This window comes from Neomonachus schauinslandi, chromosome 4 (genome assembly GCF_002201575.2).
Source record: "Neomonachus schauinslandi chromosome 4, ASM220157v2, whole genome shotgun sequence".
NCBI classification, from domain to species: Eukaryota; Metazoa; Chordata; class Mammalia; order Carnivora; family Phocidae; genus Neomonachus; species Neomonachus schauinslandi.
The window spans coordinates 114,333,125-114,349,334 of record NC_058406.1 but is presented as its reverse complement, the minus strand read 5'-3'; the positions used below and the strand labels follow the sequence as shown (position 1 = coordinate 114,349,334).

The 16,210-nt window shown below is 45.6% G+C and overlaps 1 protein-coding gene across 2 annotated transcripts in view; it reads right to left on the bottom strand.

The window, feature by feature from the left end:
• The window catches only part of LYN (LYN proto-oncogene, Src family tyrosine kinase), an 82,794-nt gene that overhangs the window by 10,529 nt on the left and 56,055 nt on the right, over positions 1-16,210 (bottom strand). For both annotated transcript variants that reach the window (XM_021688587.1, XM_044914632.1), the window contains exon 11: positions 749-902. In XM_021688587.1, the coding sequence (XP_021544262.1) occupies positions 749-902 (154 nt within the window). The remainder of the gene's footprint in view (positions 1-748; positions 903-16,210) is intronic.

Genomic DNA, 16,210 nt, shown 5'->3' with positions numbered 1-16,210 from the left:
TTCTTTCTTTCTTTCTTTCTTTCTTTCTTTCTTTCTTTCTTTCTTTCCTTTCCTTTCCTTTCCTTTCCTTTCCTTATTTGTCAGAGAGCAAGAGAGATAGCACAAGCAGGGGAGGGGCAGAGGAAGAAGCAGACTTCCCACTGAGCAGGAAACCTAATGTGGGGCTTGATCCCAGGACCCCGGGATAATGACCTGAGCTGAAAGCAGATGCCCAACCTACTGAGCCACCCAGGCGCCCTCTCTGTGTTTTAATATGTGTAGAATATGGAATGCGGTTAAATAAAGGCGTGCATTACATTTACTTCTCTGTGTGTGATAATTTCCAAGTTTTAATTTGCAGTGAAAAGGCCAGACAGAATAGAGGATACAGAATTATTGTTGCAAATGTCTTCTCTACAGTTAGGAACAGTGTGCTTCACTGTTTGGGTAAAAGGCTTGAACATAAAATATAAACAAAGAATTTTGAACTTGCCAAGTCTCTTTTTGTATTCTTTTGCTTAACTGAAATACAACTGTAAACTTTATAAACAGTATGTGGAGTTAATCAGGAGAGTAATTTTTAAAAACAAGTATTAGAACAAACCCACAAACAACAACTATGGTACATTGTGAACATTTTACAAAATGAGTTCATTTTTTACGGATGACTATTTGTAATTGCTTTGTAAAAAAAAAAAAAAAACAACAGACAGAAACAAAACTAAATAACAAAACAGTAAAGATCGTAAAGATGGTGAGGACAACATACCTTCCCTTGCTGTGTACTCATTATCTTCGATTACTCGAGCAAGGCCAAAATCTGCAATTTTGCACATGAGTGACTCAGAGACCAGAACGTTTGCTGCTCGTAGGTCTCGGTGAATGTAGTTCTTCCTCTCGATGTACGCCATTCCCTCTGCAATCTGAAATCAGAAAGAGGCTCTCATTTTCAATTTAGGGGAGGTTATCACAGAGGGCCATCAAGGAAAACCAAAACACTTATGAGTTCCTGAAATCCTTTCATGGATATTATTCTGGCCATTCAAGTTTTAAACACAGTGAGTAAAATACAACCAGTATTTTGAGTCCTTTCTAAAATAGCTGCCCCCACCCCAAATCTCCAATATAGGGGTCACGTCTCAATGTGATTTTTAACATAGCTGCCTGTCTTGACATTTTCTAATGGGTAGGGAATCTTTTTAAGACCCTACTAAATTCTTGCACAGAGATCCACAGACATCATGATCCCAGTGTTTCAGATGAGAAAACGGAGCGGGAGAAAGTCACATGCCAATATGAAATGCTTGGGGTATCAAGAACAGGATGTCCTTGGTCAGCAGCCTTGCTGTCCAGTTAATCAACAGCCTGCAGAACCGGTTCTCCGAGTCCCCCCCACCCCCCAGAGTTCCAAGAGGAACGGAGAGATTCACTCTGACTACAAAGCAGGACAGCAGGAAAGAATCCAAAGACCTAAACAAAACCATAAAGTAGGGGAGGTGAAACTACTTCATTACTTGCTAGAAAACTGGGTTTTTAAAGGAATCAAAATGAGATGTTTAGGGAACATATTACCAAATTATAAAGATAAGGATCTGGAAGGAAGGAAGGAAGGAAAGAATCAAGGATGGATATAACGAAGGAAGGAATGAAGTACGTCTCCGGATCTGGTGGGCAGTGAGAAGGACAGCTGTCACATAGGAATGAATGTATTCTTCTGGATTCTATCTCGAATTCCCGCAGTCTCAGCTCGGAGGACCTGACTTTTCCCACTCGGGTACTCAGTTCAAGCCCCCCTTCAGCGAGGCTGGGCTGCTTCGCATGGAGCTCAGCTTACTGGCTGTGCTTCTCCTGGACCCTCCCCCGGACCGCCTTGCCTCCCTCCCCTCGGCCAATCCCTACGTTTACCTTCTGCCCAGAGGGCCTTCCCTGAACGCCTCTTGGATGGTTTCTCTTCACTCTCTGCCCACCCTCAGTGGTCAGTTTGTACAAAAACCATCTGCACCTACTGATCAGAGCTCTGTCTTTATTTTCACCCAGTTTTGTGTGCCTATTGTCTTCCTGCCAGACAGGAGACACCTCCAGGGCAGAGCCACACCTTGTACCTTGTCTGTCTTCCCGTGTATCTCTTGGAACCCTCAAGCTTGTCACCAAGCCTCTTCTCAGAAAGTTCTTTAGGAAATGTGCTGGGTTTTCAATACTACCAGAATACTATGTTGCCAGCACACTGCTGCAGGAATTGGGCAGATGGGATTTTCGTGGCCACAGAAGTCTGGTGGGTGATAATCAGCACACACGAGGGCAGGTCTCAGTGTCCCATCAGCCCGGCGGTTGGCATCTGACACCGAGGAACACCGTTTTGAACAGAGAAAATCATACATCAGAAAGAACAACAGAGGTCTGATCTTTTGCTTTTGTTGAAGCGACAATTTAATAACGTACAGCTTTTCCAAGCAAGACCAGCGCGCGTGGCCCTGGAGCAGTGCTGGTCAAGTGCAGAAGACCTGGGCTGTGTGACCCCGAGTGGGTGTCGCTGGAGTTGGGTCCCTGCCCTCACTTCCCTGACGATCTGGGCCACCACATCCCTCCACAGGAATACTTTAATCCTCTGTGCAAGTCTGACCATGTCATTCCCTGCTTAAAACTAGCTTCAAGACAAGGTCTGAACTCCACTGTTTTTTTAAGATTTCATTTATTTATTTGTCAGAGAGAGACAGCAAGTGCACAAGCAGGGGGAGTGGCAGGCAGAGGGAGAGGGAGAAGCAGGCTCCCCTCTGAGCAGGGAGCCCAATGCGGGGCTCAATCCCAGGACCCTGGGATCATGACCTGAGCAGAAAGCAGGCGCTTAACCCACTGAGCCACCCAGGTGTCCCAGTGTCTGAACTCCTTATCACTGCCACTGTGTGACCCGGCCCCTCCTCAACCCTCCGGCCTCCTCCCCGTTGACCAGCTCCTGTCCTGTATCCGGGTTCCACAGCTGCCTCTGCTTGGAATGTTCACTCTTGGTCCTTGGGCCCGGCCAACTCATTCTGAAGGCCTTAGTGGAGATGTCACTTCCTCTAAGGAGCCTTACCCAACTCTCCTCTGCTAATGTGTGTGGTCTCAGGGCCCCGGCTCCTTCTCTGTTTACCTATGATCGCAGCAGGAATGTAAATCCCTCAGGGCAGGTGTAGGGTGTGCACATTCCTATCCTTGGGCCCTTAGGTCACATTCCAATAGCTATATACAAATGGGGGCAAGAACCCCAAAGAGCTGAAGTCAGCCGCCATCTCAAGCTGGGTCTGCACTTGCACTTGGCCTTGGCCCTGAGAACCTCTGCTGTGCGCCCCTCTAGGGACACAAACTGACCCACACAGATGCGTGCTGGTGGCCCGGACAGAGCCTCTAGGCCACGGCACAAACTATCCACGTCTCTCTTATTCTTGCTGGTGGATTTTAATGATCTAAATGTTATTTAAAAAAAAAAAAAAAAGCAGTAACTGTCATTCCCCTTAGAGCTCTGATGAAGCTGAAAGGAAATTTCTTTCCCAGGGTCACACCACAGGTTAATGCAATGGTTTGGAAGTCAATTGAATTTCCCTTCTGTGCATTTAGCAGTTAAGTCTTAACCCCATGCCAGTATTTCTTAACTCTGGCTGTGTCCCTGGGGATCTTTATATACTACCACCACCTACGCCTCACCCTCACCCAATTAAACCTGAATCTATGGGAGTGGGGCAGTCCAGGCGGAGAACCGCTCTGGACCCTTGTGACACGAAGTGTGGCCCTCAGGTCAGGAGCAGGCTTAACATCAAGTGGGAACTTGGCAGAAGTGTAGCATTTTGGACTCGGACCCAGATGTATTCATTCAGAATCCGAATTTTAACAAGATTTGTGGGTGATGTGCATGCATGTTAAAGTTTCATAAGCACCACACCAGATCATATGCTTTTAAACTTAAGCTATTTTAGGATTCAAAGTTCTACATAGGGGGCGCCTGGGTGGCTCGGTGGGTAAAGCGTCTGCCTTCGGCTCAGGTCAGGATCCCAGAGTCCTGGGGATCCTCGGATGGAGTCCCGCATGGGGCTCCCTGCTCAGTGAGGAGCCTGCTTCTCCCTCTCCCCTGCTTGTGCTCTCTCTCTCGCTCTCTCTTTTAAAATCTTTAAAAAATTTTTAAAAACACTCAACGTTCTACATAGATTGGAAGGAGCTCTTAGTCTCAACACATTACCTACAACCTTGCCAAGTGGACTGCTGTCCTCATAATGCTTGGGAAAGGAAGCTCCCGTACAGCTCAGCTTAAGCCACAAAAGGAGCAGGGGGGTGCATCCAGCAGTAAGGAGCCTGGGCCAGCAGGGAGGAGGCTAAGGTTCAGGGCCCAATGACAGAGGTGCTGGCAATGCCTTGGCTGAAGACCTAGTCCATCAACAGCTCGGCATATGTGCCTTGAGCCTCTGTATTTCCTATCACTCAGGGAGAGAGACTCCCCCAGCCTCACAGCCTGGGGACAGGGGACCGTGGCCTCCGTCTCTCTATATCATGTTCTGGGGCTGGGCCATTATTCAGAGGACGTGGGAATGATTTTATCCTTATGTTTTAAATCTTAGGAAGAGATTGTCTTCATCCTGGACCACAGCAGCCTCACAACACCAGGCCTGGTGATGTACAAACTCGAGAAGACCTCAACTCCTGTAAACTCCCTGCTGAGGCTAACAAAGGAATGAAACATGTCTCTCATGTTTACGTACTCATTCCTAACTCTGTGAGAGAGTCTGGGTGTGAAGCTACTGGAAAGTTGATATAAAAGTGTCCCCATAACCTAAGATGAGAGCAATCATGTAAGAAGACAATGTTAGTGATGTTTTCCTACTCCGGGTTTAAAGCTAGCTGATTTACGTTTAGGTGTGCTTTGCATTTCTCATGTTCTCACAGAGCATGGCAAATGTACATTTCTTAGTTCCTCTTTTTGTCCCTTCAGTGGAAATATATTATGACATTTCTCCCTTTGGGGTACGTGTGTGTGTGTGTGTGTGTGTGTGTGTGTGTGTGTGTGTGTGGTGTTCTGCCATCCTGGGAGGGCCAAGAGGAATTATTAAGATAGTGACCCTGAGCCAGTAACCCACATGGGCTCTGGTGAAGTGCCAAGCATCTAGTACCTGGTGCAAGTTCTAGGCACAAGGGCCATATGAAAAATGCTGTCCCCAAGGTAAAGGGCAGTCTTATCTTGTCAGGTGCTCGAGGAGCAGACTTCCAGTCCCATGCAACCCAAGTTTTTCCGAGAGGCCTTTTGGATGCAGTGTGAGAAGAAAAGAAACTGCTCATCCGGTGTCTGCATGGGGGAAATGAACGAGCTAAAAACACACGGGCAGCCAGGGAAAAAAGGTATTATCAAATGCTCTCACCCCAAATACGCTGGCCTGTCTCTTCTGCTGCTGGTGTGAAATAGAAAGTATCATCCCTCCCAACAGATGTACCCTCCGAGGCCCACAGCGAGGTCGAAGGCGCAGTCCTCTAGGGGTAGGTGAGCCAGCTGTCTTGGCTGGTGGGGGAGCTGGATCGGGGTGGATTTCAGACCCTCCTCAGCACCTCAGAGGGGCCTTACAGTGGTGTCTCCAACATGTGTTTATTTTCTGGTATATTCGTATCTACAGATGTCATTTTACACACACACAAATACACACAAGCTTATGGCCAGTTTTCAGAACACCAACATTCTGGAAAGCACTACAGCCTCTGCTCATTACTTTCGACGACGCACAAACACATATACACCATACACGCCCGTGTGTACACTTATGATCGCAAAGTGGGCACGGAACACTAAATCTAGAGTTCTATTTACTTTGCAAATACATTTTTTTCCCCAGGGTACAAGGTCAGAAATCAGACCAGAGTTTTCAGAAGCATGTGAGCTGAGCTAACTCATTTAAATTCCTTCTCCAACATTAGCGTTCAGATAGAAAGTCCGTGTTCCTCTTCCCAAAATGGGGAGTAAACATGGCGGGCAGCTCAGCAGACCCTCTTCACACACCCCTGCCTGGGTTGTTCTGAGGAAGGCAACAAGGCTCCCGCTCTCTGAGTGATGCACAGCTTCCATCATCAAATACATTTACTGAGAAGTGAGTTGCCAGTGGCCAACTGGGGGTCTCAGGACAGTTCTGCTTGGGGCAGGAAATACCTAAGGACTCCAGCCGCTAGGGAAATGTCCAGTGGGCTTATTTTATGTGGAATACAACTCTAGAGGGGAAAAAAATCTCAATTACGTTTTTACATACCAAAGCAGAGCTCAAATAATCCTCCTCGTAAGTGACCTTCCTCGCTAGCAATGACCACAGAGGTCACTCATCTTTTCCTGTTTTTCTTAGAGGTCCAATCAGAAGCGTGTCCACCCAGCATCCCACACAGTACGTACGCCCCAGCTTCTAGCAGTTTCTCTCCCATTCAGATGCTCAGGCTCTGAGCCTTCAGTAGCCTGTCCCAAGCCTGTGCTCTTGGATGGCTTGCCTAGCACACACACTGGGCTGCTTTCCCCAGAGAATCTGAGTGATGCTTTGGACAAATAACAAAATGTTTGTGTGGACTGCCTTGCTGTGGAAGTCTTGCTCTGGTGTTCTTGTATTCATCCTAATTACTATCACTTTTCTGAGAAATTGGCAAATAACAAGCTATCTTGGTTAGTGAGTTATTTTTTATTTTAATGAGAAGAAGCCCACATTTGAGTCAGATGACGGAGGGAATAAAGGAATGAAAGGAACCTAATTGAGGGACTCAATGTGATCTCTCAAGCAAAGCTAAAATCTGCCCCAGGAAATTCCAGCCTAAATGAGAATCTGGAACTGAAAATAAAACCTGTCTTAGAATTGGCTGGTTGGAAAACATTTATCATCTAGACAAGCAATGAGAGAAATTAAACAAGAAAAGTGCCAAAAGGCAGGAAAGAATAAAAATCTGGTTTTATTGCTTTACCTGTCCTAGTAGGCATCAATAACTTTATTCTTTAGATGATGTATTTGCTTCCTACACTTGGGAAAAATAGAATTCAAATAATTAATCACTTTCAAAAGTCCTAGGAAGCGTGTGAAATAATGATAATGATAATATTAATAAGTTGGAATGGAACCAATGAAAAGCAATTGGGTAAAACCTACAGTCTATGTGAAGGATCCTTTGTAACAGGGATCCCCTAGGGTCAATCTGAGCTACAGAGCATTTAATGACCACAGAAAAATAGAATGTAAGACAACAGGGAGCTTTCAAAAAGAAAGCTTAAGTAAGAACACATCTCCTCTGTACTCCAAATATGACAGCATTTGTTTTATAGCCCTTGATAGTTTTTATAGAAACATTTTTCTATTAATATTCATTGATCTTTCCATACTAGAGTCCTACACTCTTCAATCTGTAATTTGGTAGAGGAAGGGATGGAACAGAGAGATCATTCCTTGCTGCGTTTTGGGGTGAAAATTTCTTAGAAATGTTGTTTTAGCTTTATTTGGTTATTAGGTTTTTATTTTTCTCTTTCAAGTGAAACTGCTAAGAAGTAGTGAAGTATATTACTCTGCTAATGGGGTGATGGTGATGATTACAGCTGCCATGCACTGGCTTCTTACTCTGCCCAGGCACCTGGCCAGGCATTTATCATCCTTAAAAGAAGCCTATGAGGCAGGCAATCTTCATAGTAAAGATAAGGAAGCTGAGTCTTGGGGCAGCTGGGTGGCTCAGTTGGTTAAGCGACTGCCTTCGGCTCAGGTCATGATCCTGGACTCCTGGGATCGAGTCCCACATCGGGCTCCCTGCTCAGCGGGGAGTCTGCTTCTCCCTCTGACCCTCCTCCCTCTCATGCTCTCTGTCTCTCATTGTCTCTCTCTCAAATAAATAAATAAGATCTTAAAAAAAAATCATTAGGAAGCTGAGCCTTGGAGAAGGTAATTTTTTTCCTGGATAAACTTGGATTTGAATCCCAGTTTGGCTGGTCCCACCACCTGTGCCCTTAAACATTTATCCAGACTGGCTTCTTCCTTTACAAAGAGGTACAGATAGTGGAAGGCTCACAGAAAGGTACAAGGAGGGAAAAGAGAAATAAAAAAACAAGATAATTTATGAAGTGGCCAAGTTAAAGTTTGCAGTCTTTCAGACTACCTTCAAAGCTCAAAGATGAGGGCAGTTTGCTATATGCAAACTTAGGGCTGGTAAGGTTCTGGTGACTGGTCAACATTTAATCCATCCAACGGTATGCAAGAATGTCTCAGGGAGACACCCACAATGTCACTGAATATCATATTCAAATCAGTAAGTTTTCATGAAGGAGATTCACCTTCTTTAGCAAAAAAGGAAGACACATTTTTCAACTAACTCCCATAGATGTTCTCTTATGAAAACTTGTTGGGAGTACTTCACACCCATGAGGATGGTTATTACAAAGACAAACAAACAAACAAAAAACAAACAAACAAAAAAGCAGAAAATAACAAATGTTGGTGAGTATGTGGAGAAATTGGAATCCTCATGCTTTGCTGGTGGGAATATAAAATGGTGCAGCCACTGTGGAAGACAGAATGGGTGTTCTTAAAAAAATTACCATACAAACATGGAATTACCCTGTGATCCATCAATTCCACTTCTGGGTATATCCCCCTAAAATTAAAAGCAGGTGTTTGTACAATATGTAACAGATATTTATTTGTACACCTCTGTTCATAGTAGCATTTTTCACAAGAGCCAAAAGGTGGAAGCAACCTAAGTGTCCACTGATGAATGAATGGATAAACAAAATGTGATCTATACACACAATGGAATATTATTTAGCCTTAAAAAAAGTAATGAAATTCTGACACATGCATGGATGAAAATTGAGGACATTACGTTAAGTGAAATAAGCCAGTCACAAAAGGGCAAATACTGTACGATCCCACTCATATTATGTACTTTGAGCAGTCAAATTCATAGAGACAGAAAGGAGAAAGGTGGTTGTCAAAGGCCAGTGGGAGGGAGAATGGGGAGGTGTTTAGTGGATATAGAGTTTTATTTTTGCAAGATGAAAAAAGTTCTGGAGATGGACAGTGGTGATGATTGCACAACAACATGAATGTATTTATTGCCATTGAACTGTGCACCTAAAAATTATTAAAATGGTGAATTTTATGTTCTGCGTATTTTACGCCCTCAAACACACACACGTAAAACTGTCCTGGAAGCCTCCCACTGTAGGAAAGCAGGGTGAGCACCCAGCAAAGGCTCTTGCTGTAGGGAGAGCAGCCAGCAGAGGACTCATCACCCACCCACCTGTGCAATGCAGCTTCCCATCAAGGACAAGACGTGGCAGCTCGCCGTGGCACACCAGATGGGAGCACTCATGCACGCCCGGGCGGGACCAGATCAAAGTGGGAAGCAGCCACAGCTCCTCCCACATCCCTCCTTCCCCTTCGGCAGCTCCTCAATCCAGCCTAGGCTAAACCTGGCCAAGACACGCACACATAACTCAGGATCGGCAAGAAGCAGAGGGATTACCATTGATGCCCCAGGACAGAGTCGGACCGTTGTGAGCGTTCCGAAACTTTAGAATGACTCAGCTTGGGTTTATATAAAACGGGGGTGAGTTTCTTCTTGAAGCCTCAAGCTTTCCACTCTGCAAAATGGTGATAATAATAGTAGCAACCTGGTAAAGCCCAGATGAGACTGACAGGGAGAATGGAAAAATGCTCGATGCGAGATTATTACTCTCATGATTACCACTGCTACTAATCTTAATCACAGAAAGACCTAAATCCAGATTTGGCTCATAATGTCAAATGACAAACAGTAGAGCTGATCTTGGAGAGCCAAGGGGCAAGTGGTGGGAAGCTGCCAGCACCGTATGCAAGTGCAGCCCCGGGCACACCAGCTGGCAGCGCCCTGCCTGCCGGCCCCCTTTGGCTGAGAGGCTGCCACCAACCTTGGCAGAAGCTCACTTCCGGACTCCGCGTGACTAGCTAGCTACCTTCTACCGACTGCCTGGGAAGGTAAACGGATGATCTGCCAAAGAGTCCCCTGCCCTCCCCATCGTGAAAGTGACTCGCCACTTCTGTAGAGTGGATAAATGGCACTCGGGGATTAGAGATCGCCTTTGCTTACTGTCCCCTCTGCTACATCAATTTTGCTGCAACTACGACCATCTAAGTGAACTACTCCTTGATCTGTGGCTAATGAGCCATGCTCCTGCTTATCACTTTGAAAAGAGAAGGAAGCAAATGGTTCACAACTTCTCCCACTGTGGGAGGAAAAGAGAAAAAGAAATGGCTCTTACTTCTGAGCTTGAATACGGATCGCCTCCGAGGTGGAATGTGAACCAACCCAGACATTCCCCCAAAGCACCTCAAACTGAGAAACAATTCACTCTACTCAAATGCCAAATTTTGCTCAGTGAAAACAAGCTGGGAATGTCAAAAGACTTACAAACATTCATGTTCTGATCTGGTTATCTGGCTACTGGGGGCAGGGGAAGGGCGGGGGGGGCGTTCTAAAGTAAGGAAATAAAATAAGTAAAGGTTTGTCCACAGAAATGTTTTATATTGTTATTTGTATTAGTGAAGAATTGGAGATTCTTCTTATGTTAATCTATAAGGGAATGTTAAAGAAATTGTGATATAATCATAGGAGTAGAATATTGTACTGTAAAGATACATACATGTTTGTGAAAGATTTTTCATAAAATGAAAAATTATAATATTCAGTCCAATACATATGAAACAGCACATACGGTAAAAACGTAATGTGTGATTAGAAATAATTAAAATGGATGGTGATATGAGCTGATTGAAAAAATGAGCAAAAGTTTAAAGAAAGAGTTCCCAGAAAAATAAACTTCAAAGAATAAATATAGAAAAAGGTGTTTGACCTCATCTATGTTAAATAAACATAAATTGCAATAATGGATGCTAAATTTGACTTATCAGATTGGATTAGAGAATGCTAATAATATCCAGTTTGGGCAAAGGGATGAAGCAAAAGTTACTCTCATTTTTTTGGAAAGACTTTCAGGAATAACTACCCAAATTTAAAATGTATACACACTTTTGGTAGATCTACAACCTACAATTTATCATTCAAACACACTTGTGCAAGTATACAAAAATGTAGCGAAGGCTCTTCACCATATACTGTTTCTTACAGTAAAAACAAAAACAAACAAAAAACTCCAGAAAATAACATAAATGTCCATCAATAAGGCAATGGTTAAATAAATCACAGGACATCTATACAGAAGCAGAGATAAGTGGTTTTAAAAGAATGAGGAGGATCATTCTACACTGATATATAAAAAAAAATAGCCCAGATATGTTAAGCTATAGAATTGTAGCATGATACATATCGTGCATTTCCATGGGGGCTGGGGAAGAATGGCCATAATCTATGCTGGTACCTGGAAAGATGCATTAGAGTTGCTAAAATTGGGACCAAGGAATCGGGGTTTTTAGTTTCTAAGCTATAGTATAGTTAGACTTTTCTTTTTTAACCCATTATCGATATAATGCTTAAAAAATCATTAAACAAATAAAATAAAACTGAAATATAGCATAAGAACACACAAAAATGCTTATCAGAGAATAATAGGATCTGAATACTATTTTTTCATTTTTTTCAATAATTCTATCATAAGTATGCATTGACTTTTTTTTTTTAAGATTTTATTTATCTGAGAGAAAGGGAAAGCAAGAGAGATCACAGAGGGAGAGGGAGAAGCAGACTCGCCGCTGAGCAGATTGCTCAATGTGGAACTCGATCCCAGGACCCTGAGATCATGACCTGAGCCGAAGGCAGACGCTTAACGGACTGAGACACCCAGGTGCCCCTGCATTGACTTCTAGTAAGGAAAAAAAACCCTCTATTTAAAAAAAAAAAAAAAAATGAAATCTGATACGGATCACATCTTCCCAGAACATCCCAGAGCATAAATACTTGTTTTGTGCTACAGGAACCTTGAAAGACCTTCAGGATTATTCACTAAGTACGTATTCACATTTATATGATCGTATCATACATGTAGATGCCACAAGTTCACATAAAGCAGCTAGGGGTGTAACTGAATGTCTAGTGACTTGTGGCTTCACAGGATGCCACACCTGGAGGACACTCTTAGCACGTTAAAACACTGAAGATCACTGTCATTCTGAGGCAGGGTCTTCCATTAGCCTGAGGACCATTTTCCATTTATTTGCACCCTGTCCAGCCTGCCCGCCAGGAGCCTAGTCCTGTTCGGGTGCTGTGGGCAACTAAACGCAGTCCCTACTTTTGAAGTTTACTTCCCAGTGGGGCCAAGAGACATACCCTAAGTCAGACAGCCAAGAACCGAAGAAAATATATAGGCACGGTGCCTTATTTCAACTCCAACAAAATACTTTAAAGAACTTGTGTTTTGTTGGGTGGAAAGAACCCCTGGGCAAAGCCCGAGTTCTAGCTCTGAAATTCATCCCTGACTTATTTTTCCTGTGACCCATTTAATGAAGCCTACCATGAGATCTGATAAATTCCAAATATACCTGAGACAGCTTTGCTATAATCTTTATTCATATTTCAACCCTCTTGAAATAAGTTTCCAAGATAACGTGCTTATGAACGGAGCCCGTGAAGGTTTCCTCAGGGTCTGGGAGCAGGAGGGGGAGCTGAAATGCCTGAACCCGAGGTAAAAGTACTGTCAAGTATTTTGTTCACCAGGTAGAATTCCTCTGTGCCTAATGACTGGAGGAAACAGTTACTGGTCTTCACGATCTCAAAGGAGGGAAAGAAGTAGAATCCTCCCTACTGGCTATGGGAAAAGAAGCAGTAGACTCAACCCTTGAACAACACAGGTTCAAACTGTGAGGGATTATATGTGGATTTTTGGGATAAATACAGTACAGTACTATAAATGCCTCCGTATGATTTTCTTTTTCTTTTCTTTTTAAAAAAGATTTATTTATTTATTTATTTGAGAGAGAGTGAGCACACAGAAGGAGAGGCAGAGGGAGAAGCACACTCCCCGCTGAGCAGGGAGCCTGACGCGGGACTCAATCCTGGGACCCTGAGTGGAAGGCACACGCTTAACCCACTGAGCCACCCAGGCACCCCTTCCTTATGATTTTCTTAATAACATTTTTTTCTCTTTAGTTTACTTTATTGTAATACAGTATGTAATACGTGTAACATACAAAATATGTGTTAATCGACTTTATGTTATCAGTAAGGCTTCAATCCAGTAGTTACATCTGGGGGGAGTCAAAAGTTATACACAGATTTTCAGCTGCTTAAGGGGGGTCAGTGCCCCTAAAACCTGTGTTGTCCAAGGGTCAACTGTACTTTTCAAAATGTATGACCTAGAAAAACGGTCACGCGCTTAGTTCAGCAAATTCTTAAGGACAGTGCTTTCCGGACTCATCCAAGCCCCCAAGACAACCTGCAGCTTGTCCTGGGCCCTGCTTCTTAATTACTGGTATCAAAGAGAAGGACCCAGAAACCTACAGAGTTTAAACAAGGGCCCAAGGGGAGTCTTATGATAAGGCAAGTCCATGAAACCCTGTGACACAGACTTCCACACAAATAAAAGAATAAAACATTTGTGAAAAGATGGAACTTCTGAAAGATAGTCTATGGCAAGACTACCACCACAGGGAGATAGCCTCTGCAGGGCCTTCAGCTCGTCTTCCGAGTGAGGCGCAGAGCAACTGGAGGCTGAGAAGAGGAGCATGTTGATCTGATTTAGGTTTTGGGAGCAGCACTCTGGCTGCCGCATCTCACATGGGCTCTGGAGGATGCAAGAGCTGAAGCACAAGACGAATCAGGCAGCTCCTCAGTAATCTGTTCTGAGAGACAGCGTGGGACTTGGGCCAGAGTGACAGCGGTGGAGGAGTTAGGAATGTGAATCTGTTGTAGAAGTAGAATCACCTGATTTGATGAAGGACTGGATGCAGGAGAAAGAGGGTCAACAATGACTTCAAGGTTGGGACCTGACGACTAGAAGGATGGAGTTGCCACCACCAGTTGGGGAGAAAGCTCTGGTTGGGCAGGTTCTGCAGTGGGGAGGACAGGTGCTCCGTTCGGGCAGTGTTGAGTCTGACATGCCTGAGACACATGCATGTGGAGATGCTGAGTAAGCATTCAGCTCGGGGGAGCAGATTGAGCTAGAGAGACAATTCAGAGTGCTCAGAGTAGACACAACTGTGCTGGGTCAGAGAGAGTCCCCCCTCAAATTCATGACCACCTGGACCCTCGACACGTGACTTATTTAGAAACAGAGTCTTTGCAGATTGAATTAGTTAAGGAGCTCACCATGGCGTCCCATCCTGGGTTTAGGGCAGATCCTAAATCTAATGACTGGTGTCCAAGACCAGTGTCTTATAAGAGAATGGCAGAGGGGGCTTTGAGACACAGATGCAGAGGACCAGGGCTGTGAGGAAAGAGACAGAGTGAAGCAGTATTGCCACAAGCCAGGGCACACCAGGAGTCAGGAGGTGAATAGGCAAGGAAGGGTCCTCCCCTAGAGCCTTTGGAGGGAGCACATCCGAGCCGACATCTTTATTTAGGACTTGTGGTGCCCAGAACTGTGAGAGAATAAATCCCAGATGTTTTAGGCCACCCAGGTGGCGGGGATTTGTTATGGCGGCTCTAGGAAAGCAACCCAACACTTTCAATGGGATCACTTAGGAGGTCAATGTGGGGAAAGAGAAGGTCCTAGGGCTGAGCTCTGGGGCCCTCCCATGGTTGGATGTTGGGAGATGAGGAGGAAATGGCCAGTGGGAATGGCGTCTCAGAAGCCAAGTGAAGAGAGCATGTCTGGGAGGAGGGGGGGTGACCAGCTGCACCAACCATAGCCAGAAGCCCACCAGAGAAGAGGCAGAGGAATGCCCTTGAACTCATGTAGTGGGATCACCTACGACTTGCCAGGACCTGTTTGGGTGAATGGTGCCAAGTTCAAGAGTAGGACACAGGAAAGGAATTGGGGAAAATGAGGATAGTTCTTCCAGGGCTTTTGACCCTACAAGAAGGGAGGAGAAAAATGGAGATGGAGGTAGCTGGAGAGAGAGATGGAGGAAAGGGAGAACTTGTTGTAATTGCTTTGAGAACGGAACAGAAAGGAGGGGGTAACGCTAATGCAGAATTTCTAAAACAATGTCTTGAGATGGCAAGAGGGGGGTGGGACCTGCTGCCTGAGGCAGGGTGCTGTCACACCAGGAAGGATGGAGTGGGGGGCAGCTTTGGAAATCCACTGAGGGAGGGCAGGGGAAGGAGGTAAGGCATGGGCACGGAGGAGAAGGAGAAGGTGAAAAACAGTTGTCTAGAAGCCTGAGGAGGCAGCCCCATCACGGGCCTTGACTTAGAAATGCGAAAAGCCAGCATGTCACATCGGCGCTGGCAGCAGCTGTGAGGTGCAGGGCTCAAACAGGTAAAGCGTAGGACTTAAGGCACGTGTGACAAAGGGGGAGGCCCAAGTGGGTCCGCAGAAGCCAGGTCAGGACAGAAGAGAAACAACGAGGGTAGTGGAGACATGGGGACAGTTGGAGGGTTCGATGGGTTGGGAGTGCTGGGAAGTGATTGTTGGAGGTGGAGGCCTGGGGAGGTGGGGAGCCAGACAGATGGGGGCTGGTGGACTGGCTGGGACTTGCGGGGGGTGCAGCTATTGGTCATCAGCATGGAGTGGGCTGTGTGCGGCAGTGGAGGAAAGAGGACAGTGTCCCGGAGGAGAGGAAGTCAAGAAACCGAGAGGCCTGAGTCTGAAGGCCTACCTGCCTGGATCCCTACAAACAATGGCAGGGTCTGGATCCCTACAAACAATGGCAGGGTCTCCAGGCGCTGGAGGGAGGAAGCGCTGAAACATGGCAGTGACAAGTGTCCAGGGATCCGGGGACAGCTACAACGAGGAGGGAGGGTGGACCTCAAGCTGGGGGTCCTGGCGGGGGGAGGGGGTGGACAGGGAGAGAGAAGGTCTGGATCTTCCATAGGGAGAAGATACGAAAATGATCTTCATTAGCAAATGTGCAAGCAGCCAGCTCTGTAACACAAGGCGTCGCCCAGCCAGTTACGTTCTAGACACGGGAGGAGATGCGGAGAGAACACGTAACAGGAGCTGGAAATCCTGATACTGGAAGAAGAATCCGCCAGCGCATCGCCACTCGACTTCCAGCATCCTTGCCTCTTCCGGCGGCTGCAGGGACAGACACAGGGCTCTCCCCAGTCCCGGGGAAAGGCCGCCAAAGGATCCGAAGGACACAGTGGGATGAAAACCTTGCTCGGTACTGCCCCCCTC